At 41.5% G+C, this 27,495-nt stretch overlaps 1 protein-coding gene across 1 annotated transcript in view; it reads left to right on the top strand.

Annotated features, from left to right (window-relative positions):
- The window catches only part of patj (PATJ crumbs cell polarity complex component), a 188,088-nt gene that overhangs the window by 120,374 nt on the left and 40,219 nt on the right, over positions 1 to 27,495 (top strand). The window contains exon 29 of the mRNA XM_037770302.1: positions 19,285 to 19,481. Within this exon, the coding sequence (XP_037626230.1) occupies positions 19,285 to 19,481 (197 nt within the window). The remainder of the gene's footprint in view (positions 1 to 19,284; positions 19,482 to 27,495) is intronic.

Raw genomic sequence — 27,495 nt, 5'->3', positions numbered from 1 at the left:
CATTCGACACTGCACTCCATGGAGTCCCCAGCAATACACTTGCCAAATGTGAAGTAGATCGGTTGAGCGGTTTCTTGATATATGTGAATAACAATCAGAGGGACAGACAGACAGAGATCCGTCGCTTTATAGTTGGATACTCCAACGTAGATTTTTACTTGCATCTGGCGAGTGGAGGGTGCTGATTTTAAACCCTGCTTAGCAATATTTTCTGATCTGACAATCAGCAGGATTACATCATTTGTCCCTCCAAAAATGTTGCAAAGCACTGTTGAAAAATAAATCTGTTGTATGATGTGACAACACTATGGATAAGGTATGGTTAGGTTTAGGGAAACATAGTTTGGGTTAAAATAAATCCTTTGTGGAGGTTAGGGAACGATTAAAAGAAACCAGCTTTGACTCGTGGTTGGAAACAGGAAACAAACCAAGATCTTCTATGTTGAAGTTCGATGTTTAGTTGACCCATTCGTCCACATCGACCTGTAACAGCTGTTTAAAGAGGAGCAACACGTAAATTCAGAGTTCTAATATGTTATTTCCATGACCTAGGAAAGTTGAATCAGTATGTGAACATGAGCTCCTCTCTCTCAAAGCCAGAAACCAGAGAAGTAAGTCTCAAATTTGTGATGTCATAGGGTATAAAGTGTGGAGCTGCTCCATAGACAATGAATGGGAGACTGACTATGTGTTGTTTTCTCTTTTATACCCAAATGAGCTTTATTCTATTGTAGTGTTGTCAGTTGTGAAACAGAAGATGTTCCCATATACTCATAACATTCCCCTGGCTGCTCTCAGTGTCATCTAGAACATCTCTCCCAATGCATCGTCTATGGAGCGGTTCCACACTTCATACCCTATGACATCACAAGTTTGAGTTTTAGCACTCTGGCTTTTGGATTTTGAAGAGAGTTGTTTGTGTGTACTAATAATTTTGGACTGTCTTAGACCATAGGAATAACATGTATACATTTTGAAAATGAACATAGTTCCCTTTTAAGGACCAGACAGATGACGTCGTCAGATCAGAAAACACTTAGGTATTTTGTTGTTTCACTTGGAGGTCTTGTTGGTTCTTTAACATGACGTTTTGCACTAGATGGTGGTTATGCTGATACTAAAACAGCACTGATGCATTCTGGTACTTCTGTTATACTGGTAATCTCTTTGTTTCTCTGAACAGAAACTCTGCTGCCTTCAGTCTGTTGCTAACTGGACCAGTCGAGGCAGTGTAGGGTGTAGATTAATGCCACCTCCTCTGGGAATCTGTGTGTGTTTGTGTGTGTGTCTGGTGTGTGCGCAGCAGCAGCAGCAGGCTAAGCTACTGTTGCATTGCAGTGACCTCCACGAGTTACTGCAGCACTAACAGAGGATAACACAGTCTGCTCTGTTCAGCTCTCTATCCAGTCAGTTTTTGACCTCTTTCTTTCTTCCTTTTCTGTCTTTTGACCGCACTGACAGAGGACAAACAATTCAATCTTTCCACACAACTTAAACACAGCAAATCGGATGTTTTCTGTATATAACTAACACAGTTTATGCTCTCAAAACTTCAAACTGTAAGCACCTTAGATAAATGCACAAGCGTCCGATCAGTTTCACCCGCAGTAATGAACAAAACGCTCACCTTCATCTGAGGTAGAGTAAGGAGAAAAGTTTTATTAATAGGCTTTGTTTTAACGCCACTCATTTCTTTAACACATTAATGCAACTTGCGATTTTTAGGTTGTAGCGGGCTAAAGTTAGAGTGAAGATACTGGCATCATATTAAACTAGAAAAACCTAAGGAATCCATTGGTACCATGCCACACTAGCTTGTCGTGAATGAGGCTAAATAACTCTCCAAATTTACACAGGCGAGGAAAAACTGGTATATGAATGTAAATGAGTTCTATGGGTACCTCCCATGGATGTATTAAAAGAACTAGTTCCAGCGTTGGAGGCGGGGCCCCGGTCATTCCTATGAGAGTTGCTCATTGGCGCATGAAGCCTAAATGGCTCGACTTCCGTCTGGAAAAGTACCCGGATCTTGGCGGAGTAGTGTCCGAGATGATTGGCGAAGTAGTGTCCGCTCTGTCACATGACTTGTTCACGGGTCCCAACGTCACACTGTCGTCACGGCTTGCGCTCCAGCCTTGGTCTGGGTCTCACTCACATGAACCGAAGAATGGAATTAACTCTGGATTCAGCTATTAGTGCGTTATACAACTTTAAAAAGTAATTTTTTTAAATAAGGACTATTAGAGTGTTCGTACTGGGAAGTTGATTCACCTAAAAAAAAATATGATCCTCTGAGTTACAGACGTCTCTTTCCCAATGTAAGTCTATGGGAAAAAGACTTTTTGGGACCAATGCATCACGTGACGGACACATAAGTTGCAGTACCGCCGTTTGGCCACTATGAAAGTCTGGATTGACGACCAGCGCATTTCCTGGGAGCTTGGTACCTCCCCATATTAAAAACTTGACAAATCTTCCTCATGGTACATTTAAACAGATACAAAATGTACGATTAATTTGCGATTAATCGCGATTAACTATGGACAATCATGCAATTAATTGTGTAATATTTGAATCGATTGACAGTCCTAAAACGCACAAACCAAGCATCTGATCAGTTTCATCTGCAGTAATGATAGAAAGGCTCACCGTCACTCTGAGGTAGACCAAGGAGAAAAGGTTTATTAAAAGGCTTTATTTAGCCCGGTGCAATATATGCTCAGAGTCTGCTTTGGTGTCCAAAGGCTGAAGTTATATTATTGCGTCTACACATAGATTAGACTGCAGGAACACCCACCAAACTACTGCAGAGATTCAGACATTTTAAAGTACACCACCCACAGAGTCGCACAGTTTCAGAGGGATTTTCGATAGAAGCAGCAAGAACAGGAGAGTCAATGGTTTTCCACTTGAGCTCAGGCTTCCATCTCTCTCACACACACACACACACACAGAGAGAGAGAGGTAACCCACCCATGCATGTTTCTGTCCTATTTCACCCTCCAGGGCACATTACTATTACTGCCAGTTACATTAGCAACACAAAAACAGAGTGCGTGCGTGCGTGCGTGCGTGCGTGCGTGCGTGCGTGGCTTTATGCTGCTGATAGTAGACAGACTGACAGTCGAAATAGACCCAGATATGCAATACATTTTAACATGGGCTGTCAAAGTTAAAGCGATAATAACGTGTTAACGTGAATTCATTTTAACGCCACTAATGTCTTTAACGCATTAAATCAAATTTTAAGGTTGTAGCGGGCTCAGTTTTAAAGTCAGAGTGAAGATACTGGCATCATATGAAACTAGTAAAAATTAATTTTCTTTTAGCCTGATGAGGAAACATTTGTCTTGTGAACCAAAATGGGGTTCCTTGTGCTCTTAAACACAGGTTTTCCAGGTTTTCCAGATAAGCCACTAACACTTGGAAGAGCGATACTGGGGTCATTTCTCTACCGCGCCTCATAGCATACAAACATAGTGAAGAATTCAAATGGTGGAAAATGTCCTCCATTTTCTTTTTTGTGCCTCGAACCTGCAGAACTCCATTTTTCTTAAAGCGCATAAGGCAGTTTTGCGACTATGGGTTCAATCCTGCGTGCAGTATCCAGGTAGGACAGGGCTTGGAGGTATCCATCCTCCTCGGCACACTGTAGTTCCATTAGTAAGTCTGCTAGTTCCTGGAGCTTCACATGGTCTTTCCCTGAAACTCTTGGGAAATTGTCAAGCCGGCTGAAAAGGGCCTTTTCGATTACTTCAGGTGCAGCATAACATTCCTGGAGACGTTCCCAGGCCTTTTGGAGTGCTATGAGAGGATTTGTTACGTGCACTGACCGTAGACATTTGACTTGGTCACTGGATTCTCTACCGAGCCATTTAGTCATCGAGTCTAATTCCTCAGTAGCAGTGAGCCCTGACCCTTGAGTGGCGAGTAGCTTCCTCAAAATGGCCGACAGGAAGTGATGACTAACGCGTAATAAAAGCCTTGTCAAAATAAAAGTCAGCCCATCATTTTGCCTTGAAGGTAAAACAGTGTGTGTCGGACTGATGGCGGGTACAAAGATAACAGTATAGCTGTGAGCGTAGCAGTGCAGTGTGTGTATGGTTTAGGCTGTTGGTGAAGAAATGCTACAACTCTTCAAGACAACCCTGAATAGGCTACATTTATTCATTAGAGCACTCACATAAGAACGTATCACTATCGGAGCGCTAATTTATTTTGATATAAGGACCGATGGATCGAAGGATTAAGGACCAAACATTTGATTTAGAACCACGAAAAGAAAGCAGGCTGAGAAACCGTGTCCCTGTCTGTTTATCGATCTCCGCTCCATGTCAGTACTGAGGACAGCGCTACAACTACACACACATACTGCACACACTACACACAACAAAGAGCGCTGTCCATTATTCTGAAACAACAGCTAAATGATAGTAACATGTATCTCGGCCAATAATGTTGTTTTTAAATTGTTTTCTATCTATACATAAAGATTAAACAGGGGGGTCAGTGAGTTTCATAGTCATAGTGATAGCCATAGTTGGAGACACCCCTAGTCGTCTTATATTTGAGGACAAGACAATGACGTGTTCACAAGATCAGATATTCTTTTTGAGTAGAGAGAGTGCAAAGAGTGTTGCATTATGGGTTTAGAGTTAGCCAAATTTAACCAACAGTCAGTGGTTGAATGTAACTAAGTACATTTACTCAAATGCTGTACTTTACTTGAGTATTTTCATTTTATGCTACGTTATATTTCTACTCCACTACATCTCACAGGGAAATATAACATTTTACTCCACTACATTTGTCCGACAACTTTAGTTACTTTACAGATTACAGTTTTCCATCTCCTCCCTGTCCAGTGAAATCCACATATCTCCAGATGTGTTGATGTTGAATGTTAAACCGAAGGATGAAGTGTTCTTTTATGGGTTGAGAAAATTCTCCTACTTCTTAAGCTTGTCACAAAGCTGAAAACAGGGCTGTTTGTCTGACACCATGAAAAGGTGACTTTTTAGAGATACGCGGTTCTCACAGAACAGCGATGCTACAAACATATGATGATCTTATAGAATATGATGCATTGATGTAGATTAAACTACCCAAAAGTATATGAAGGAGTTAAACCCATCCTGAAAAAGGGTTTTGGAAAAGGAGGGGTTGACTTATATTCGAGCCACCACGATACTTAAATGATTTAGACTGACTGACTTACCTTTTTGTTTCCGTATTGTTTGCATACATTAAAACACGACATAAAACTCAGATAAATGACAATGCTGATGTTTAGCAGGTATAATCTTTACCATGTTCAGCATCTTAGTTTAGCGGTAAACTAGTTAAATTAGCAGTAAACACAAGCTGAGACTGATGGGAATGTCATTAGTTCTGCAGATATTTTGTCATAAAGTCCAAGTATTGGACACATTCAAATGTTGACCCAACCCGGTCTCACAGGAAGGCGTATAAATACCGCAACATTCCGCGTGTCATTAGTACGCATTTTAGTGTTTTTGTGTGTCATTTGTACGCCTCTTTTTGCGTGTCATTTGTATGTCACACAAATGTCCGCAGTTAGGTCAGGCAAAAAAAAACACCAACTTAGCTACAGGCAAGAAAACCACTGACTTAGTTTCAGGCAAGAAAACCACTAACTTGGGTTCAGGCAAGAACGTCATGGTTGGGCTTAAAACAAGCAAGTAAATTAAGTAAAACACGTATGGAAACAACTACGGAAAACACGTCACAAACGCCAACAAACGTCACTAACATAACTTACAAAACAAAACACCGGTCAACAACTTTCTCGAACACAAAAGTCCGGTGTCCGTTGGATCCATCCAACTTCCCACCCGCCCACTAAAAGTGGTGTTTCTCGCTTTTCATATGTCACTAACTCTTACCGTAGCATTTACAGGCAGATGTGTTTACATTGCAATCAGTACAGGATACTTGACGTACAAAAGACTTGTGGAAATCAAGAAAGGCGTACTTATTGTACGCCTTGTGCATTATTGTGCAAAGTTATTACAATTCATCTTGAGGGGAACACTAATGCCTGAACCATATTTCATCACAATCCATCCAATAATAGTTGTTGAGACTTGAAATTCAACAGATCAAAAATAGAAAGTCTCCAAAAAAGGAAATATTCAAGTAGCAGAACGTCTAAACTGTTCTGCAGCCTCTGGGTTGATTTATTTGTGCCTGTTTCTGTGTGTAGATATGTCAACAAGGAATCGTATTAGTGAGTCCTTCAGTGTGTGTGTGTGTGTGTGTGTGTGTGTGTGTGCGTGTGTGCGTGTGTGTGTGCGTGTGTGTGCGTGTGTGCGTGGGTTGGGGGATGTGTGTGTGTGTGTGTGTGCGTGGGGGTTGGGGGATGTGTGTGTGGGTGTGATAAGGGAATCTAATAAGCGTGCCTCACCTTGCCGTCACCTTGTTCTTCTGTGCAGAGACATCATTTGATACCCTTCACACACACACACGTTTGTATCACTATATTTGCGAGGAATCTCAACGATGATACTTCTACACTTCAACGTTATCTTTACTAAACCTGACTTTAAAATGAACCATTAAACCAGGTCTTGGACTGTTCACTCTAGCAGTAACACCGTGGGAACTAAATGCAACGTGTCACATGAAACTATCGAGTTTACAACAGAAAACAACACATTTATTAAATACTAAATCCTGTTTACTTCACAGTCCTGATGATCCAAATCCTCTGTTTTTGGTGCTTTACTATGGAGCGGTGAAGTCCCGCCCCTTCCAGTGGACCACCATGGGACCTTATTTCTGAAAAATGATGAACGGTAGTCAACGTAGAGAGACAAATATTTATTTGATCGCGTTTGAATTGTGCCATGAATCACATCACACATATGATGTTTATCTATTTCAAAGATAATTTTGCAAGTCAAGAAATTGTCAGTTTGTTGTAAAACTGTTGAAGTATCAGACTGTGAAAATACGTAATTAGAAAGACTACACACCTAAAAGTCGCGTAAGTGACGTCTCTCTCGCTTAAGCTACGATACCTGTGTGTTTCCTACTGGGATGAACTCACACCAGCAACGGGTCTCGCTTGTTCTTTCTCTTCCCGGATGATAAACAGACCAGGAGTCTCTGGATAAAACACATCAGGTCAGATCACGTTACATTTGTGCGTGGAACATAGTTAGCTAGCTAGCTAGCGTTGGTGACGTATATTGTGCGAGACGAGAGATGTAGTTCACTGAGCGGTTTCACACAAAACGAAATGATACTACGACAAACTGAGACTTTCTTGACTTTAATTATCTTTGAAATTGACAAACATATGTGTGATTCATGGCGCAAATCAAACAGGATCAAAAAATGATTGGTCTCTCTCCGTTGACTACCGTACGTTATTTTACCGCAATAAGGGCCCATGGGGTCCACCGGAAGGGGAGGGACACAGCCTCTCTATTGGCCTATTTATTATGTCAGGAGCCTAAGTATACATTTATACTGAAAAACACCAGTGGCACCAAATATGCCGATATTTTGGAGCTCCCCTAAGATTTCTCAAATGGGGCTTTCTGGGGAGCTCTTGTCTCTTTCGGGGACTCTGAGCTCCACGGAGCTTCTCATATTTCTCACCCTTGTTATACACAAACATCGGATCCAAACAGCAGCTGTACATTTACCAAGCAGCTTTAGTCGGGAACAGTCCGGAAGCTACACACACACACACACACACACACACCACACACACGCAGTGTAACTGTAGCTGGAGGGAAGCTACAGTCTCTGCTGTATTCACAATGCACAATGAGAGGGTGCTTCAGCCAAATTCAGCAGGTGTGTGTGTGTGTGTGTGTATGTGTGTTTGTGGGGGGGGGAGTGCTGATTTACTGTGACAAATCACCTTGCTAGGAGCACATAAACACACGCACACACATACACACAAACACGCACATGGATTCAAATTTCAGGGAAGGGCTAAGGGCAGACATTTATTGTGCGCGTATGTGTGTGTGTGTGTGTGTTTGTGACAGTTAACCACCCGCAGGGGTACTTCAGAATGACAGTGTTCATCAGTGTGTGACAGACAGACAGCACTGCTGTCAAACACACTGCAGGAGGTGTGTGTGTGTGTGTGTGTGTGTGTGTGTGTGTGTGTGTGTGTGTGTGTGTGTGTGTGTGTGTGTGTGTGCGTGTGTGCGTGTGTGCGTGTGTTACATTCATATGCATGTACTCTCCAGTTTTACATGGAATAACATTAATTCTTGCCAATGACCTCCAAACAGGCGGTGTTGCCCCCTGGAGAGCTCCCTGAGACTCAGATGTTTTAAGTCCTGTTCTTTACTGACAGATTTGTGTGTTATGTATCAAAGTCCACTCAGCCTTCGAGGCTCAGTTTTCCTGCAGTCTGAGGAGCAGTGAAGGCTCCTCTCTGCACAAACTGCAGGTAGAGCCAAGCCTTATTTCAAATTTTCCCTGTTTTGTATGTGATGATATGTCGGCGAGTACGGCGTAACGGTACGCAGAAGTCACGGTTCAGTGTGCGTTTGGTACAGCGGGGAACAAAAAAAAACAAGTGCATGAGGATCCGTATCTTTCCATTTATTTTGAACAGACAGTAGCACAAATGTCAATGAAAAAATCCTCTTGCTAGGGACTGAGGTAACATTTTGTCCTCTGGCAACTTTAAAGGTACAGTGTGTAACATCTGGTGGCATCTAGCGGTGAGGTTGCAGAGTGTGTGGAGTGTGAGTGTACGTGAGAAGTGAGTGCTGAAGCAAGATAGCTTGTGGAGCAGAGGACAGTTAGTTTAGCTCTGAGAATGTCAAGTGAATGGAAGTTTCAGTTCTTTCAGAAATAAATGCTGCAGCTCCTCAAGACCAACAGAGGTTTCCTGTGTCTTGTTTCCCGGCGGCTGGGTGGAGTGAGAGGGGTTAACTCCGGAGTTATGATATCGACTCCGGCCCAAGCAAGAAAGTTAGGTTTGTCCGTTCTGGGTTACTGTAGAAACTAGCCGGCTGGCTCTGTGGTAACGAAAACATGACTATTCGTATTATCAGGTGATTATACACTGAAGAAAACATCCATCCATCCATTCATTATCTGTAAACGCTTAGGTCGTAGGGGGGCCTGGACAGAACGCCAGACTATCACAGGGCTGGCACTTAGAGACAGACAACCATTCACGCTCACATTCACACCTACGGGACATTTACAGTCAACTATGAACCTAACCTGCATGTCTTTGGACTGTAGGAGGAAACCGGAGAAAACCCACGCTAACCACAGCACCACGTGCCTCCCCCACTAAAGAAAACATACTTCTAAATATTATATTCCATTTTATAGACCAAACAACTAATCGATTAATCGAGAAACAAGGTTCGGTCCAAACTGAGCATATGGCTGGACCGTGTACGGTCAGTCTGCAAATTTGTGGCTGAATTGTTACACAAATAGTCAGTGGTCATGTCTATGATGTTAAATCCAGCGGTACGTGTCCAAGAGGGCCGGCGAGGACACCAGGGGACACACTGCTCCACTTTACTAGACGTTGAAGCGGTGACGTACCCGATCGTTGAATGCACCTGATTGGTTTCCTGTTTGCCGTTTCAAACAGGAAACGACATGGTGGCCTGCTCGTAAACCTTCTGTTATTCTGCTTAAACAATCCACCAAAATCTACTTCTGAAAACATTTTAAGTGAGAAACAGGCTCTGCCACTGCTGAGTCTGGTTTCATTTTAGAACTAGATCGCTTCGTTTCACAGCTTCATCCAAGTTTCGTGAGCCGGACGCGTCACGCTGGACGGGCTCATTTGCATAAAGGACTGTTCCCCCCCTTTTCATCTTGAAAGGGCAACGGCCAATGAGGAAACTCCAACTCTCGGCTGACCAAATCGTGTAATTTCATCATTCAGTCAGTCAGTCAGTCTTTTGACAGACTTTTGCGTTTTTTGACTGGCCCTCTGCGGTCCAGCCAAAAAACGACAGATTAATCGAAAAAACAATGGTTAGTTGCAGCCCTGAAATCTGCATTCCACCACTACATACCAGCCATTAGCACCCACACAGTTTTAGATATTTTGTCTTCTTGTCTTGTCAAAAATGGCCTCACATCTAGTTTGTCATTAACTCTCTCAGACTTGAAGCACCAAATTTAGAAAACTAATTCTTTTTAGAAGCAACTTCACTAAATGCCAGTGCACATACTTTCACAATTCTTTTAGGCCTCCGGTGAAGAGAGTGGGCTGCTTATGGATTGTTTATTAAGAAAGAAGCTTAGATATCACTCTGATGAAAGCATACTAGCTGAAAAACATTTGGGAGAATCAGCATAAAGTGTTGAGTTTCCAAAAAACGGTTAAGTAAAAATGATTGAAATTAATTAGAGAAAGAAATTTGCATTGTTGTCAACCAAGTGTTTTGAGCAGCTCACTGTTTTTCACCAGGCTTAGTGTTTTAGACTCGGCTCGGTGCAGCAGAATGGCTTTTTCATGTGCTTTTAATAGATTTTGGACCACAGTGGAGTTCTGCTCCACAGGGGAATATGGGCTTCATCAGCCTTCAGCTACTCACACCATTCAGTATTTGTTTTAGTCTCTTTAGAGGGTTTGTTAATATAAAAAAGACAAAATAATATCCTGTCAGAGTGAAATGCATCTCAATTTCATCTAAAATTAAGTACAAATATGAAATACAAAATAATGAATGTGTCTTCAGTCCGTTCAGTGACGCCTCCATCATCAGGGCTGCAGATGTTGAAGACTGTGTGTTTCCTGTGTCCTTCATCCACCTTCATTCAGCTGTGCTCCCTCCTGAGACACGTTAACACCTTCACACACACACACACACACACACACACACACACACCAACAGTTATCGGTATCACTAAAATAATGAGTAGCCCATTAAGCTGTAAATGCACACACACACGCCTGCTTTCTGTCCTGCTTCAACAATTAAGCTTTCATTAAATAGAGCACAAAGTGTGCTTGTGTGTGTGTGTGAAGGTTGAATACATGAAACTAACTTGTTTACAACAGAAAACAACAGAACTGTTAAAATGGAATTAAATAATAATCAATACTTAAAGAGCCTAAACTATAATTTTGCGTGTTTTATATCATTGATTAAACATTGAGTCCTGTTTGCTTCAATTCCAGTTATTATAATTAGTTTGTTTCCTTCCAAGCAGCTACTGATTTTAGTTTAATTCAGTAACAGATGAGGTCTTTTGAGTGATACGTCAAACTGTAGAAAATACAGGGAAAATATCCACATATAAGTCAGGATTGAATTAAAATGATAAAATAAATTAAAAATGAATAGAAAAAAAGAAGAGGAGAAGAGAATAGAAACAAATAAATAAATTAAAATTAAATTAAATAAAAAAAAGAAGACACTACTACTGGCTACTCAGAGATTACTTTAGTGGGTTTCTCAAAAAATTTCAAAAAGGGGCTCCAAACTTTGTAAAATGTACCCTCTGTTCCCCGGGTAGTATAACGGATTTTATCTAGATTCATACAGGACATAATGTCTCTGATCCAATGTGAGTGGGAAGGAGGGGCAGAATCCTTCCTCTTAAGTAAGATAGCTCGTCGAGCTACTAAAGAGGTAAAAGCCAACACATTAAGTGTTGAGTCAAGAGTTGTGAACATTTTTTTTTTAAATTGTACATCGTCAATATTAGGCGCAAACACATTGGCCAGAGTCGCAGACTTATTTTAGAGTTTGCCTGAAAAAATGATAAATCACCCATATTTATCGGCTACTATGTCAGATGGCTCAAAAGGAATGTTTCTATCAACAAGAATAGCTTTGCCCCTAGCCCTACCCTTAAAGTTAGAATGAAAACACTGTCCTGCCCCGCATTTACCTAATCGCCATTGGTCAGAGTCCTGTAAGAGGGTTTCTTGAAGGAAGGCTATCCCAGCCCTGAGCTGCTTTAGGTGTACAAAGACTTTGTTCCTTTTCACTTGATGATTTAGCCCCTTAACATTCCAGCTAATGAAATTGAGATTACGCTTTATCTAGAGCTGATACAGAATGAGATAATGAAGTGAGTAGCTCAGATAAACAAAAGAAATAAGGAATGAAAATGTAACAAAAAGAGAAAAAAAACAAAGGGACAGATTAAAAAAAAAGACACAAAGTAATTTGTCAACTGTCCCCCTACCCAAACCCCAGTCCCACATATTGCTCTAAGCAGCAAACCCGAAAAGACCTCACCTGGTCTTACAACAAACATTCCATTTACTCCATTGAAATAACTTTTTAACATATTGTCATTCGAGTGTTCTGAGAGAAAACTAGACTTCTGCTCCTCCTCTTGTCTCTGTTTTCAGGCTTTAGAACATCTAACCCGTGACGGGAGACTTTGGCCAATCACAAGTCATTTCAGAGAGAGAGCGTTCCTATTGGCTGTTCATTCAACGGAAGCAGCTCTTAACCAACCACGAACTCCGATCAAACGGTCAAACTAGGCAGCGCTGATCAAATATGCATTAACATTCTGTTACTGTAATGCCTATTTCTCACGTAAAATGCATTCAAAAACATCTTGTAGTGTACTGTTGAGCTGAACATGAGAAAGTGTGCTCCGGCTGGTGGGTGGTGCCTGGTATTTCCTCAACTGATCTCAACATGGCAGCCAGGTCACAAACTTTCTAATTTTACATCTAAACAGTACACTACAAGATGTTACTGAAAACATTTGAGGAGAGAAATAGGCATTAACGTAACACAATATTGATTCATATTTGATCAGCGCTGCCTAGTTTGACCGTTTGATCGGAGTTTGTGAGTGATTGACAGCTACTCAGAGACAGCAAGGCTCCAGCTTGGCTCTGATTGGTTGTTTTCCTTGTTGTCAGGATATAGTGACGGTTTTATAAAAATAACTTTTTTTAATCATATTTGCTCCAATCTTATTTACTACTTTAATTAATCAATATTATATTATATTTCTGCCATAGATCCCCCTAAATGTTACACACTGTTCCTTTAAAGTACGTCAATAATAAGTTTGACAATTGCACAAAACCAAGCAGGTAGTTAAATATTTGTGATCCTGTTCTTGAAAACCCAAGACGAAGAAGAAAAAAAATTTCGGATCTATTTAGTGAAAGGCTGAAGTCCCCATAAAATCAAAAGCTGTCTTTTCTATTAATGAGCTGAAATTCATTTCTGCCAAAAGCTTTGAACTGTTGTCTGTTTCGGCCAGGAAATGAATGACTGAAAACTTTTTGGAGTATTTGGTGTTTTTTGGACTAAGCTCTCGTATTAAGTTTTGCTATTGCTATTAATAAAGCAGGACCTCTGATCTTGTGGTGTTGTGTGGACAAAAGCACAAACAGCCTTGGTGAGTAAATGATGACGTACATGAAGCATGTGACTTAAGTGAAGAGCTGACAACATCAGATCTGTGTGCAGCGATGAGGAGACTGTAACCTTCCTCACATTAATACATACAAACAGAAATGGCATATATTTCTCTTTTAAAGACAAACTAAACCCCCAAACCACTTTTTTTCAGGTGAAAACCAAAGTACATGGGTATTTGGTAGTGTTTTGATGGATTCAGGTACAAATCTTGACATTTTAGGTCAACATTTTGTGTTATATATATGCATAGCGACTGCCTTCTGCTGGTTGAAACCCAACTATTGCGACTGAATTTAGCTATATTATTGGCTGATCTGGAGGCAGATGACATAAATTATATGGAGGCAGCTTTCATCACCACCTGAACCAGCAAAGTAGTGAAGAGTGTTCTTAGTGGTAGTAGTGGTTTGAGTATAGTGATTGAGTAGTTATTTTGTACTGTTAGCATGGATTACTTTAATGTTATAGTTAGTTCTGTGTTTATAGTATTTAGTAGGTTAGTCAGCAATTTAAGACAGTTGTTGTGTTGTTAGAGTTTTCACATTTTTGCAGTTATAGGTTAGCTTTAGCTCGTAGTTCCTCTTGATTTAGCATTAGTTAGTTTTAGCATCTCTTAGCAAGTGGCCAGAATGGGTCAGCACTGCTGCTTTACCGGCATGTCTTGTCTTCAGATTACATTTGAACACATCATGATAACATTATAATTTACCTCGCCTAATACTCATTTTACTGCATAGAGCTTGATCATCATAATGAAACTCAATGCAACCCCCGTCAACGTCAGCTGTTAGCTCCATGCAAGACTGTGCTGCCCACCGGCTACTAACGCTAACTAGCTCTCATCCTACCGATTTCAACACGGATTTGTTGTTCACAATGTAGCATCACGGAAACATTTTTACTGCATCCTTTTGGATTTCAGACGCCATTAGTCCCGAGACCCGGTACAATCACGTTTTCAGAAGTTTTGCATGGACTTAGTACCAAAGCATTGGTTGTTGTGACATCTTACTCCAACGATAGAGGCACTTCAGCCAAAACTCTGGGGTTCAGTCACTCTTTAGTGACCTTATCTCATTGTATACTCTTCTTCTGCAGTGGTTTAATTATGGCAGTGATTGGCGGATTAGCTCCACCAGCTGGTTATCGCCATCAAACCATGAACTCATATTCACAGTCGGCAACAGTCACGGATGGAAACAAGCATTCATTCATGTTCCTTCCTCCTGACAAATGTTGGTTCTAAATGACACAGATCTGTAAAACCCTGAAAACCTGCCCGCTGAAAACACACGTTGATGAACCATGAGTTAGTGCCTTGCTCAAGGGAATTAAACACTCAACCCTGGCTGTTTGTAGATTATTGGACCTGATGAGGCAAACACACACCTCCAGCTATGTCTGCTTCTGTTTGTGTGTGTGTGTGTGCGTGCGTGCGTGCGTGCGTGCGTGCGTGCGTGCGTGCGTGCGTGTGTGTATCTCCATCAATCTCACTCTGTCGTTCTCCTCCGTGTCCCGCTCCATCGCTCGCTTTACATTTGTCATCATTAGTTCTCTCTCTCTCTGTATCTTCATCATCTCACCTCACATGACATCTCATCTTCTCCTCTTCATTCTCTTCTTCTATCTGCCTCATTCTGTCTCTCACTGGAGAAATCTTTATTGTATTGATGTTAACATGATATGAAATGTATTTGTATCGATTTGAAACTAATGTGCATTACAGCATAATAATAGAAGTATTAGCGTGTCAACAAAATGGATTATCTAAATTTCTCTTTATATATCTCTCATTGAAACCAGCACAACAAACAAATGACTTCATCTGAGGTTCATTTCAATTCATGAATGTCTTCACCACATGTCATGAATCAGAAGGGGCTGCCAGCCCGGTCTCACCAAATACTGTATGATTGACACTGTAATTTGTAACCCATTTCGCGTGCAATAAAAACGCCTTTGTAGCTTTTGGCATGTTGTGTACACCATGTGATGTTGAATAAAAAGTGAGAGACTTCTTATGGTGGGAGGGGAGGTTGATGGGTCCAACAAACACAGGACTTTCAACCAGAAGACCGCTGTTTGAAACTGCTGTTTGTGGCCCACAGTGTTGATGAGTTATTTGAAGTTACATTTGCAACCTGTATTCCGTACTTATGTTACTTTGTTTCAGTGCTTGAAGTGGTCTGGTACGCCGTGGTACGCGTTACTTATTTATTTTTTCTCCTTGGAGTACCATGAATTTTCTTGCACACCGGTACTTCTCACAAGCTGCCAGCCCTCTCCATTTCAGGTTCTCTGGGAAATTCATAATGGCGATTTAGCGTGCCTCATAAGCCTTATGAACATAAAAAAAAATGTGGGGACCATCTAGACGAGCCAGCGCAAGGCATGGGGGAGGGATTTTTTGTAAAATAATTAATGAACTGTTAGTCATAACTTTTCTATTTGTGAACAAACATAATTCATGAAATGTTATTTAAAAGTTTTCTGAACATGCTCTTCTAGGGCAAACATATCCAGAAGAATATATCTATAGCTTGGAGCCATAAAGACATGCTGGTCTGGTCTACAGCTTGGAGCCATGACGCCATGCTAGTCTTGTCTATAGCTTGGAGCCATGACTATGCTGGTCTTGTCTATAGCTTGGAGCAATGACTATGCTGGTCTGGTCTATAGCTTGGAGCCATGACGCCATGCTGGTCTGGTCTATAGCTTGGAGCCATAAAGCCATGCTGGTCTGGTCTATAGCTCGGAGCCATAAAGCCATGCTGGTCTGGTCTATAGCTTGGAGCCATAAAGCCATGCTGGTCTGGTCTATAGCTTGGAGCCATAAAGCCATGCTGGTCTGGTCTATAGCTTGGAGCCATAAAGCCATGCTGGTCTGGTCTATAGCTTGGAGCCATAATGCCATACTGGTCTGGTCTATAGTTTGGAGCCATAAAGCCATGCTGGTATGGTCTATAGCTTGGAGCCATAAAGCCATGCTGGTATGGTCTATAGCTTGGAGCCATAATGCCATGCTGGTCTGGTCTGGTCTGTAGCTTGGAGCCATAATGCCATGCTGGTCTGGTCTATAGCTTGGAGCCATAAAGCCATGCTGGTATGGTCTATAGCTTGGACCCATAAAGCCATGCTGGTATGGTCTATAGCTTGGAGCCATAAAGACCCTCTATTATATATATATATTTAGGACTTGTCAGGGGAACAAATCAGAGATCAGCGTTTCTGTATTTTTTGTTGATGCAACCAACTGCACACATGGCACAGCATACACAGCATAGTGTTATTACTGTTAGCGGTTTGTTTAAAGTAGAAGTTTGGAGACATGATTCAACTTCTTGTGTTTACTCTGTTACCGTCTATGAAGGACACGGAATTGTTTTCCCCCAAGAGGGGGTGAGGTCATGAGAGCCTCTCTGGGTAACTTATTGCCGGTCTGATGTACTGGATGTCACATACAGGCTCATTAGAATATATCACCTCCATCACAGTATCCCCGTCCAAAGCTTCAGAACTACCTTTTCAAAGGTGCACTATATTTCTCTCGCAAGCCAATCAGAGCAGACTGGGCTTTTTCGGGAGGGGGTCTTGAAGAGACAGGCGCTAAGGCGAAGCGTTTCAGACAGAGGGTGAATACAGGTATATTCAGACAGACAGTATCAGAAAAATAATGTGTTTTTTGAACATTAAAGCATCTAAACATGTTCTAGTAGAAACCCAAAATACAAGCATGAACCTGAAAATGAGCATTATAGGTCCCCTTTAAGAAAATAATCTGAATACTTTTTCTACCACTGCTGAACACTAAATAAGCTTTGTATTATCATGTTCCATCATTCATCGGCCCTCTATAAAGTTTACTGTCCCAGCATTGATTTCTGATGGCACCATAGAGCAATTTAGATTTGTAGACAGATGTGGCAACAAAACGTAAATGTAAATTTGTAAATAATGTAAATATCTCAATATATACTGTGAAAGAGACTGTGGAGGAGTTTTGGTTTTACATGGAAGCAGCGTTCAGCTGTTTTTCTGCCTCCTTCAGTTTGAGGTGATTTACTTCCTTCAGCCACTAAAACTGGTTCAGCTGCGTCCTGTGTCCATATAAACTGCAGTGACCTTTAAATCCCAGAGCAGAGCAGATGTAAAGTTACAAAACACAAAAGCCTTCATATCTTCAGAGCTGCAGCTGTCTAGGAACAAAGAAAAGTCACCTCAGCTGCAGCTTTTTCTTTTTAAGGAAAAGGTCAGAAACCATGTGATCTCTCAACTGAAGACTGAAAATCCCACAAAGTTTAGGTTCACCATTCATCTTCACGGTCTTTTAGTTTACTAAATGAGCTCTCAGACAGACTGTTTTTATATTTGGCTCACGTTTCTTAGTTTGTTGTTTATTTCACGGACTGTTAAGCAGCGTTTTGTTTGACACCAAATTAAATTGGACGCTTGTCTCCTCTTCTCCCGCCGAGACTCATCTTCCTTTTTTCCATTTCCTCACTTTGTCCTCTCCCTCTTTTCTCTCTGTTGTGTAATTATTTCCTCACCTCCTCTTCCTCACCTCTTAAATCCTTCTCTTCTTTCTCTTTCCACCCTTTTCTCTCTCCTCTTCTATCAGTCAACGCAAAATGTTTGTATGATTACAGAGTTGTTTGTGTGAGGCTTAAATGTGCTGTCCACTGACAATATAACTCTATACATCTCTCTCTATCTATGTCTATATATTGATTAAACTTGTGTTTAATTATTTGGGATTTGAAGGCACCTTAAAAGCCAAAGTCGAAGCTTCCAGAGAAATCTGAGTTTCCTAATTAAATACCTCAAGTTTCAAGTCTTTATTTGTCATATGCACAACACTTACAACTACAGTATATACATTAGATAACCAGTCAGATACTCGACGCTTCCATGAACTCAACTCTTTGGTTGAGCCATGACGTTTAACCTGCGATGGTCTGTCGGCTTATTGGAAATGGTGTTCATCAAAGGCCGCTAAAAACAGAATTGACCCTTTCTAAGTCCCGCCCCTTTTTTGTCTGTGCTCACATAATAATTGAGCACCATGTACTCAGGAAGAGCACCGGGCTTTGACGCAAATTTCCGTAGTGGACAAACGGTGGAATTACAACTTCCATGTCCGTCATGTGATGCCATTGGGCCCAAAAATAATTTTTCCCATAGACTTAGATTGGGAAAGAGACGTCCGTAACTCAGCGGATAATTTTTCGCCAAAAGATCTGGGTAATTTTATACTCAGAAGTTGAGCATTTTTTGCTTCATGTGCCACTGAGCAACCTTCATTGTAAGGAAGGCCCTGCCTCGAACGCTGTATCAAGTTCTCTTTATACATCCATGGTAGAACCTCGGTCAACTTTCCCCTTTCCTGCTGGGTTATGTTACTAGGGCTGTCAAAGTTAACACAAATTTGGTTTGACGCCACTAATTTCTTTAATGCATTAACGCAACTTTGCGATTTTTAGGTTGTAGCGGGCTCAGTGTAAAAGATAGAGCGAAGATACTGATATCATATGAATCTAGAAACCCTAAGGAATGATTTTGTCTGATTTTGTTCTACTATCTCTGCTTCGTGCCGCCCCAAAGTATGTTGAAGTTTTGCCAAGCTTGTCCAACCTAGCAACAGTAACTAAGGGACGCTGGACTGAGGATCAGTCAATTGTCGAATAAAGAATGATATTAGATAATTGTACAGATGTATGGAGTGATCCACTAACATACTGTGGAGTAAGGTTTTGATCCAAAGCTGTATTTTTAATTATTTGCATTATTACAAATGTCAATGTGAATATGAATGAGGTTTTCTTACGTCTGGAACAGAACCAGGAAATTCTAGTTTCACTTCTGCTCTCAGTTAAGCTGTCTTTTCCTCCTCTTCCTGCTGCAGAGCGTTGGTGTGAGCGTTATGGAGACCTTCAGGGGGAGCTGCTGTGCGTGGAGCTGGAGAAGGAGCGGCAGGGTTTGGGTCTCAGCCTGGCAGGAAACAGGGATCGTTCCCGCCTCAGCATCTTCGTGGTGGGACTCCATCCAGGGGGGGCGGCCGCTCGAGACGGACGCATCCGGGTCGGAGACGAGCTGCTGGAGGTGAGAACACCTTTATGACGGATCCCCCCGAAACTTTATACAGACATTTATGTTCCCCAGAGGATGAATCCTTTTGACTTTGTTGATCCCCTGACTATTCCAGTAGTGCCACCATGAGGTTAGTTTGTGGCTTTGTAATATTTCAAACTATTAGCAGATGGATTGTGACGAAAATGTGGTTCACACATTCATGTTCCCATCAGGATGAATTGTATTAACTTTGGTGATCCTCTGACTTTTCATCTAGTGCCATCATCAGGTCAACATTTTAATGTTGGCTTTGTCATAGCTAGCATGTTAGTCTCATGAACTGTTTAACTATACGTGACATACGTGACAGCCCTAGGCCCAGATCACACTGAGACGCGTTGCTAGAAACCTGTCACACACGAACGTTCAAATATTCTCAACTTTTCAGCACCAGGCGCAGAGTCGCACCGCTCATCAATGTCACATCTGGCCCAGGCAGCCAATCGAATCAAGCAAGAGGAGGGCTTTACTACTTTACCACTTCCTTCCTGTTTTGATGCCGGTATATGTGGTAGGGCTAGCTTGTTAGCTAGTTAGCTGTTGGACTGTGAGAGGAAAGAGGGAATACATTTAGTGTAGTTCTGAACCCCAGAACCCTGCGTGCTTATGTGCACATCAAACGTGTCGTTTTGATTAATTATTCTACACAGCTCCTTCTGAGCATCAACAGGCATTTAGCTCCTCTGATAACTCCCTCAGGACCCTCCGTTCCTGTCAGTCTTTCACCTGGTGTCTCCATCCTGGACAAAATGTCGTCCATAATTTTAATTATAGTCTGAGACTGTGGCGAGCAACATGATGAGATAGAGATTGTTCGGGTTCAAAACTAAGGTTGAAAAATAATTTCCATAGTCCCAGACAACAATACGTTTCCTCTGAGGAAAACTCTCCACAGTTCTCCCAAACTGTCAGTGTATCATGAGGGGGATAGTCTGTGATTAAAGGGGGTGAGAGTAGTGAATGTGATGAGTCATGATTGTCACAGCCTCTAATGCACCCCCCCTCCCCATAATAATACCTTCTTTCTGATCCCACCCCGTGCTCAAATGCGCCTCGTTAGCCATCCTGATGAAAACGCCTATGGTGCGTGCATATTAACGTGTGCGGTACACTTAAGGGTCCCGGTTTGGGGGTTTGAAAATACGGTCACCCTAGCTAAGACTAAATTGAGAAAATATGACGACAGTTATATCGAGCGACAGGGACGGGAGACCAAAATGCGTTAGCGAACGAAGCCATGAAGCCGGCTAAAGCTAAAGCGACATCTGATTACAAAACACTCAGAATACAGTATAAGGGCAAAACAAAGTGATGTTAACATGATTCAAATTGAAATGTGTTTCTGTTTATTACTATCAAACAGGTCTGAAGTATTTAGGTTGAAAAGTTTTATAATACAAATAATTCTAATGGCATCTAAGAGTACAAATGGTAGTAAGTATTATGCTAATCGGTGTTACAATTAAGAGGGGGTCCTTGGAAAATGTACTCCCCTTTAACAGATCCCTGGCCCCAAAAAGTCTGAGAACCTCTGATGTAGGCTACTGTCTTTGAGAGAGAGAGAGAGAGAGAGAGAGAGAAGAGTTAGAGAACACATTTTCTGATAATCATATTTGATCGCCTGGTTAAGCACACAGCCCCGCTCGCTAGACACCTTTCGCTGAGGGGCGTTTTTGAAGCTGTAGCACCGCATCTCTGTGTGATCAGCCCTTTACAGGTGGTGCAGGCCTTCTTTTCTTCTTGCTGACTTCTCTTGAACACAAAATCCTAAGAAAATATGATTATATGATTAGAAATATGATACTACGTGTGTTAGTTATGATGTTGAAAATCAAGATTATATGTTTTGCCATAGTCACAAAGCCCTAACCACATCACTATCCCATCAATTTACATTTATTGCATCATATCAGTGCTGTAGATGAGAAGAGCATGTGTGTGTGTGTGTGTGTGTGTGTGTTTGTGTGTGTGTGTGCGTGTGCGTGCTTGTGTGCGGGCGGGCGTGCGTGTGTGTGAGGGGTTTCCAATTATCTCGTAGAAAATATAAACGGAGAAACCTAAGATCCTCGTTCTCTCGCTCGACCTTCTCCTCATTACAGAAGTGTCAGAGGCTCCATGAAAAATTTATGTTCAGACTGAGGAAAGCCTGGACAATTACACACATAAAACACACACACACTCTCTCTCTCTCTCTCACACACTAAAACACACACACACTCTCTCTCTCACACACTAAAACACACACTACAACACAAAGACATTTGCATAGATGACAGACACATTAGTGCAAAAATCCATATAATCAAAAGGAGAATGCGCACACATTGTCAACATGCTGTATTACAGGTTTGTGTGAGTGTGTGTCTAAGAGGAGAGGAGGGAAGGAAACAAGGGGATAGGAAACAAGGAGAGGGAGCAACAAGAGGGAGAGGAAAACCAGAAGATAGGAGATGAGAGGAGGGGAGGAAACCAAGGAGGGGAAACAGGAAACTAGGAGAGAAGAGGAGAGGAAGAATAAGGAAAGAGGAGGAGGAAACACGTAACAAGGAGAGGATACAACAGAGGAGAGGAAACAAGGTGATGCTTAAAAATGAGGAGAGGAGAAGAGGGAAGGAAACAAGGAGATAGGAAACTAAGAGAGGAGAGTAGGAAATAAGGACAGAGGAAGGAAAACAAGGAGATGATAGGAAACAATGACATGAAACAAGGAAATAGGGTGCTAGGAGTGGAGAGGAGGAGAGACAGAGGAGAGGAAACACGGTACCAAGGAGAGGAGATAAGGAGAGAGGAGAACAAACAAGAGAGGAGAAGAAACACAGTATTAAGGAAAGGAGACAAGGAGAAAAGAGAACAAACAAGAGAGGAGAGGAAACACGGTAACAAGGAGAGGATACAAGGACAAAAGAGAACAAACAAGAGAGGAAAGGAAACAGAGGAGAGGGGACAGACAGTATGAATATAAAATATTTACCAGTGAGACCAGTCAGAGTCAGACTGGAGTGACCCAGAAGCAGTGTGTGTATGTGTTTTGTGTATGTGTGGTGTGTGTGTTTGTGTGTGTGTGTGTGGTGTGTGTGTGTGTGTGTGTGTGTGCGTGCGTTGCGTGCGTGCGTGCGTGCGTGCGTGCGTGCGTGCGTGCGTGTGTTGTGTGTGTGTGTTGTGCGTGCGTGCGGCGTGCGTGCATAGCGTGTGTTGACCTTGTGTTGATATGGAGAATCATCAAAACTGTCAGTCTGGTACAGAGCTGAATTACTGCAGGAGATTTGTGTCTGTCTCTGTCTGTGTGTGTGTGTGTGTGTGTGTGTGTGTCTGTGTGTGTGTGTGTGTGTGTGTGTGTGTGTGTGTGTGTGCGTGCGTGTATTTGTGTGTGTGTGTGTGTGTGTGTGTGTGTGTGTGTGTGTGTGTGTGTGTGTGTGTGCGCGCGCGTGCGTGTGCATGTGTGAGAGTGTATTATAATTGTTGATAATGATTAATACATATAATATATGTATTAGGGCTGTCATAGTTAACGCGATAATAACGCGCTAACGCCACTAATTTCTTTAACACATTAATGCAACTTGCGTTTTTTTCAGATCAGTACCAACCATGTTATACTAGCTTGTCAGGAAGGAGGTTAATTAACACTCCAAACTTACTGTATGTAAAATTTTGGTGAGGAAAAACTGTCATGGCCATTTTCCAAGGGGTCCCTTGACCTCTGACCTCCAGATATGTGAATGTAAATGGGTTCTATGGGTACCCACGGTCTCCCTTTACAGACATGCCCCACTTATGATAATCACATGCAGTTTGGGGCAAGTCATAGTCAAGTTCAGCACACTGACACACTGACAGCTGTTGTTGCCTGTTGGGCTGCAGTTTGCCATGTTATGATTGGAGCATATTGTTTTTATGCTAAATGCAGTACCTGTGAGGGTTTCTGGACAATATCTGTCATTGTTTTGTGTTGTTAATTGATTTACAAATAATAAATATATACATACATTTGCATAAAAGCAAGTGTATTTTTCCACTCCAATGTTGATAATAGTATTAAAGATTTGACAAAGTCTCTCTTTAAGTTACATTTGAGCAGGAAAAAAATATGCAATTAATCACGATTAATATATTTTAATCGATTGACAGCCCCAATACTATAATGTACTGTTTAGCTGTAAATCTCCATTTAAGTGCCATGTTGACAGATTAAAAATGCGTGTAATTTGTGATTAATCGTGATTAACTATCGACAATCATGCGATTATCGCGATTAAATGTTTTAATCTATTGAAGCCCAAGTAGTTGACTTTAATTATATTTTAAAAAACTGGTGTAAATTACACACTTCAGAAATCACAACCCCCTTCGTCCCCTCAGTGGATTATGATTCAAAGATATTTCACACTTTCTCTGACATGTGTGATGTATCATAAGATTATCACTATATTTTATAGTAGAAATGAGGTTGATTATTAATATATTTCTGTTTTTTCTGTCAGATTAACAACCAGGTTCCTTTATGGGCGAGTCACCAGAATTGCCTCGGCCATCATTAAGAGCGCCCCCTCCAGGTGAAACTCATCGTGCTCAGGTAGGACTGCTGTTAAAAAAAAGTACCAATCCGATGGCAAGAATCTGAAGTCTTCCCGACTCGTTCCTTCATAAACTTAAGATATGTTTTAAAATAATAAGATCTCTTCCATATATAAAACAAATCTTCTACATCATGAACACATTATTTTACTGTAAAGCACAGAAACTAAACTTGAAACTGTAAAATGAAATGTGTATATCAAAGTAAAACCAACATGGGGCGGCTACAGTCACTCAGACCTGTAGACCGCCAGCCTGCTTTTACCTGTATGACCTCTACCTTCGTCATACGTGATTGGTCACAGCATGTACGCATCAACACAACGTTAGCAGTCAGTGTGCGGAGTGTACCGGCCGAGCAAGTGAAGAAGAAAATGGACATTGTAGGAGAAAGAGAAAGAAAAGGTGGAGCTGAGAGGGAGCACTTTAAAAAGGAGAAAGTGCTGCAGGAAAGTGACACCAAATTCTGCAAAATGACAGATATATTCACAAGCATGGCGACAGACGGTTAGTGTTTAAAAAAAGAAACATGCTAGCATGCCGTCCTCAGTTGTCATAATACATCAACTGCTCTTCCTGAGGTGATCCTCTGATTAATAAACTGATAAACGGCATCAACGAGGTCCATAACAACCGGGACAGACAGGGCGCGTGAGCAGTGCGTGGTGGCTGCCTCGCTGAACAGCTGCATGTCTCACGTGTGCGTCGTCCACAGACCGAACAGCAGTTCTGCTGCAGCGTCTGCTGCTGTCGAGCTCTTTCTGTCTACATAGAGTTTGCCTTTCATAACGGCCATTTCATATTATTATAAATGTCATTTATATTTTTTAGACAGTAAAAGGGTTAAGAAGCGTGTGCTCATTTGTAAAATAATAGTAATAATTCCCAATTAAAACCCTGTACTGTATTCATTCATGGAGCTGTGCAAAGTCACTGCATGTTCTATACAACACTGTCCCTGCAAATATTTCAGAATAAAAGCCTTGTGTTAACAAATGAAAGGAATTCTGTCCACAGAAGTGTGCACAGCAGAAGTGTTGATTTAAAAATAAATCTTTACTTTTTTTCATGTCTGTGACGTACAGTATCCTACAGATACAGACATTGAAACTTGGGATGCTAATTTGAAAAATGTTCTTAACCGATAACCGCCCTCGTTAACCGATTATTAACCATTAACCGAGAAGATTTTCATACCAGCTGCAGTGTATGAGCACAACAGACAACTGAGTCCCCAGTTCACTCCATCCGAGCGTTAACTTAACAGCTAGAGATGCTGCGTGTAGTGTCGCGGACATGCAGGCCACTTTCCCAGTAAAATTCTTCACCGCACATTTAGTTTAGTTTAGCAGGTTGTTAGGGCGGGGGCAGGGCCTAACGATACTCTGTCTGCCCGATTAACGATAGCGATTCCCGACAAACAGTGTGTGTGTTTGTGCTACATTAGCTACTGCTGTAGTTCTGCTGGTAGCTTTCGTGCTCCACCATTGTCACACACATGCAGTCTGTCATTGTGGGCGCAACTACGCAAGTTTCGTCAGACCGTGTGTGTGTTGTCGGTGGCGTTCTAGCTGTGAACGTAGGTGTAGCAGACCAGTGTGTGTACAGTTTATTTGTCGTGAATAAATGCTACGAGGCTACAACTCCTTCCACTCAAGCGAGCTATAGAGACGGAAGCCACTTCCTGTATCTGTAACACCGGCTCAGACTCACTTAAGGTGGACCAGCTTTTCTTCTTTAAGTGATGAGTTTTTCTCAGCTTTTTGATTAATTATTAACATTTATTTTAACCGTTTTAACCGATAGCATTAATCGGTTAAGGATGCTTAATGTCGGTTAAACGGTTAAATGGTTAATTATTAACATCCCTAATTGAAACTGTAGTAATGTTGCTGGTATGAATGTCATATACCGTCAAAGATCATTTCACTGTCTGTTGCTGCTACTGTAATACCGCGCTCGTCTCGGCAGTAAAAATAGGCGAGACCTCAAATCTCTAGAAGAGAGGCAGGCGAGTCGAATGTTTTGTTTTAGTCGTTGTACGGAGCTAAATGCTACATTACAACGTGAATTATAATCCCGTTCATATGTGATGAAAGAAAAAACAATCCTTTTAGTAATTTAAGAAACATTGTTGTAACCCTGAGATGATCATGACTGTTTGAGAACAGAGGACATTAAGGATCCAGAGGGAACCGTTAGACTCACTGATGTTACAGAACAGGAGTGTTTTTCTAAGCAGTGGAGGCAGAAGGTAAGCAGAGAGGTGGAGGAGGGACTGATGTGTTCAGGGACACGAGGAGAACGTGAAGTGTTTTTAAAACAGAAACTCTCTTTTCAATTAAAATGCTGCCATCACCAGAAAATCCCTGAGCCGGCGGAGCCGACCTGAGGAAGACGAGCGGAGGAGATTTGTGCTTTTTCTTTTATGTGGTCGGAAGTTTCCTTTTCTTTGAATATAATGGAGTTCACAGCCTTTTACACGGTGGTGATGGAGGGGAAAGTGTCTTATTCAGCCAGCCAGAGAGCTGCAGGAGCTCCACCACCAACTCTGTCTTCATTCCCTCTGTGACGTCTCTGCCATCAGTCCCTCTGATTCTCTGGATTCGATGAAATGAAACTGTATTGATCCTCGTGCTGAAATTGGGTCATGGCAGCAGCAGCAGCAGAGACTGGAGTGTTAGACGAGAATAGAACAAATCAGAGGAAGCTGAAAATAGTGAAACAGGTAAAATTACACCTTTCAGAAGAAGCTCCTGCCAAGTTTCCTGATGCGGCAGCAGCTAGAAGCTTCCTGAAGGAAACCAACTTCACAAATGAAAAATATGGATCCGGGACGGCATTAAACAGTAATTGTTGTAACTAAAACATCTAAAGTGCAGAAGTTTTTCTTCTTCTTCTTCTGGTATTTTGTAAAACAGCTTCAGAGCCGACTCTGATTTCCATGTAGCAGAAAAAAACAAGATGGATCGTAATCAGTTTTGCAATCTAAACTGACAGAGATACAGTATGTGGCTTAGTTCAAATCAAAGTGCATCTTGTCTGGATTCTATCTTGAAATAACACATTTAAAAGGGGCTTCAGGCTACAGCCATACTGATATGTTTTCATTTGAAAACGCTGTTTTAAAACATATTCTATCATAAAGGCAGGGGGTGAAGTTTGATGCTGATGTCACCATGCACCTTTTATTTGGTTTTCACATTTTTCTCAAGTAAAAGCTTTTAAAAAGCACCCTTAAAAAATAAAGAGGGAGAAAAAAACATAACGACAAATAGCTTCATAACGAAAACATAATAACCATAACACATAGCAACACATAGCTTCATAACAAACACATTATAACAACACATAACAACACATCATAATAACACCATAACGACAAAATAAATAACACATAATAACACAA

Source organism: Sebastes umbrosus, chromosome 5 (genome assembly GCF_015220745.1).
Source record: "Sebastes umbrosus isolate fSebUmb1 chromosome 5, fSebUmb1.pri, whole genome shotgun sequence".
Classification (NCBI taxonomy): domain Eukaryota; kingdom Metazoa; phylum Chordata; class Actinopteri; order Perciformes; family Sebastidae; genus Sebastes; species Sebastes umbrosus.
This window is presented reverse-complemented; position numbering and strand designations above follow the sequence as displayed.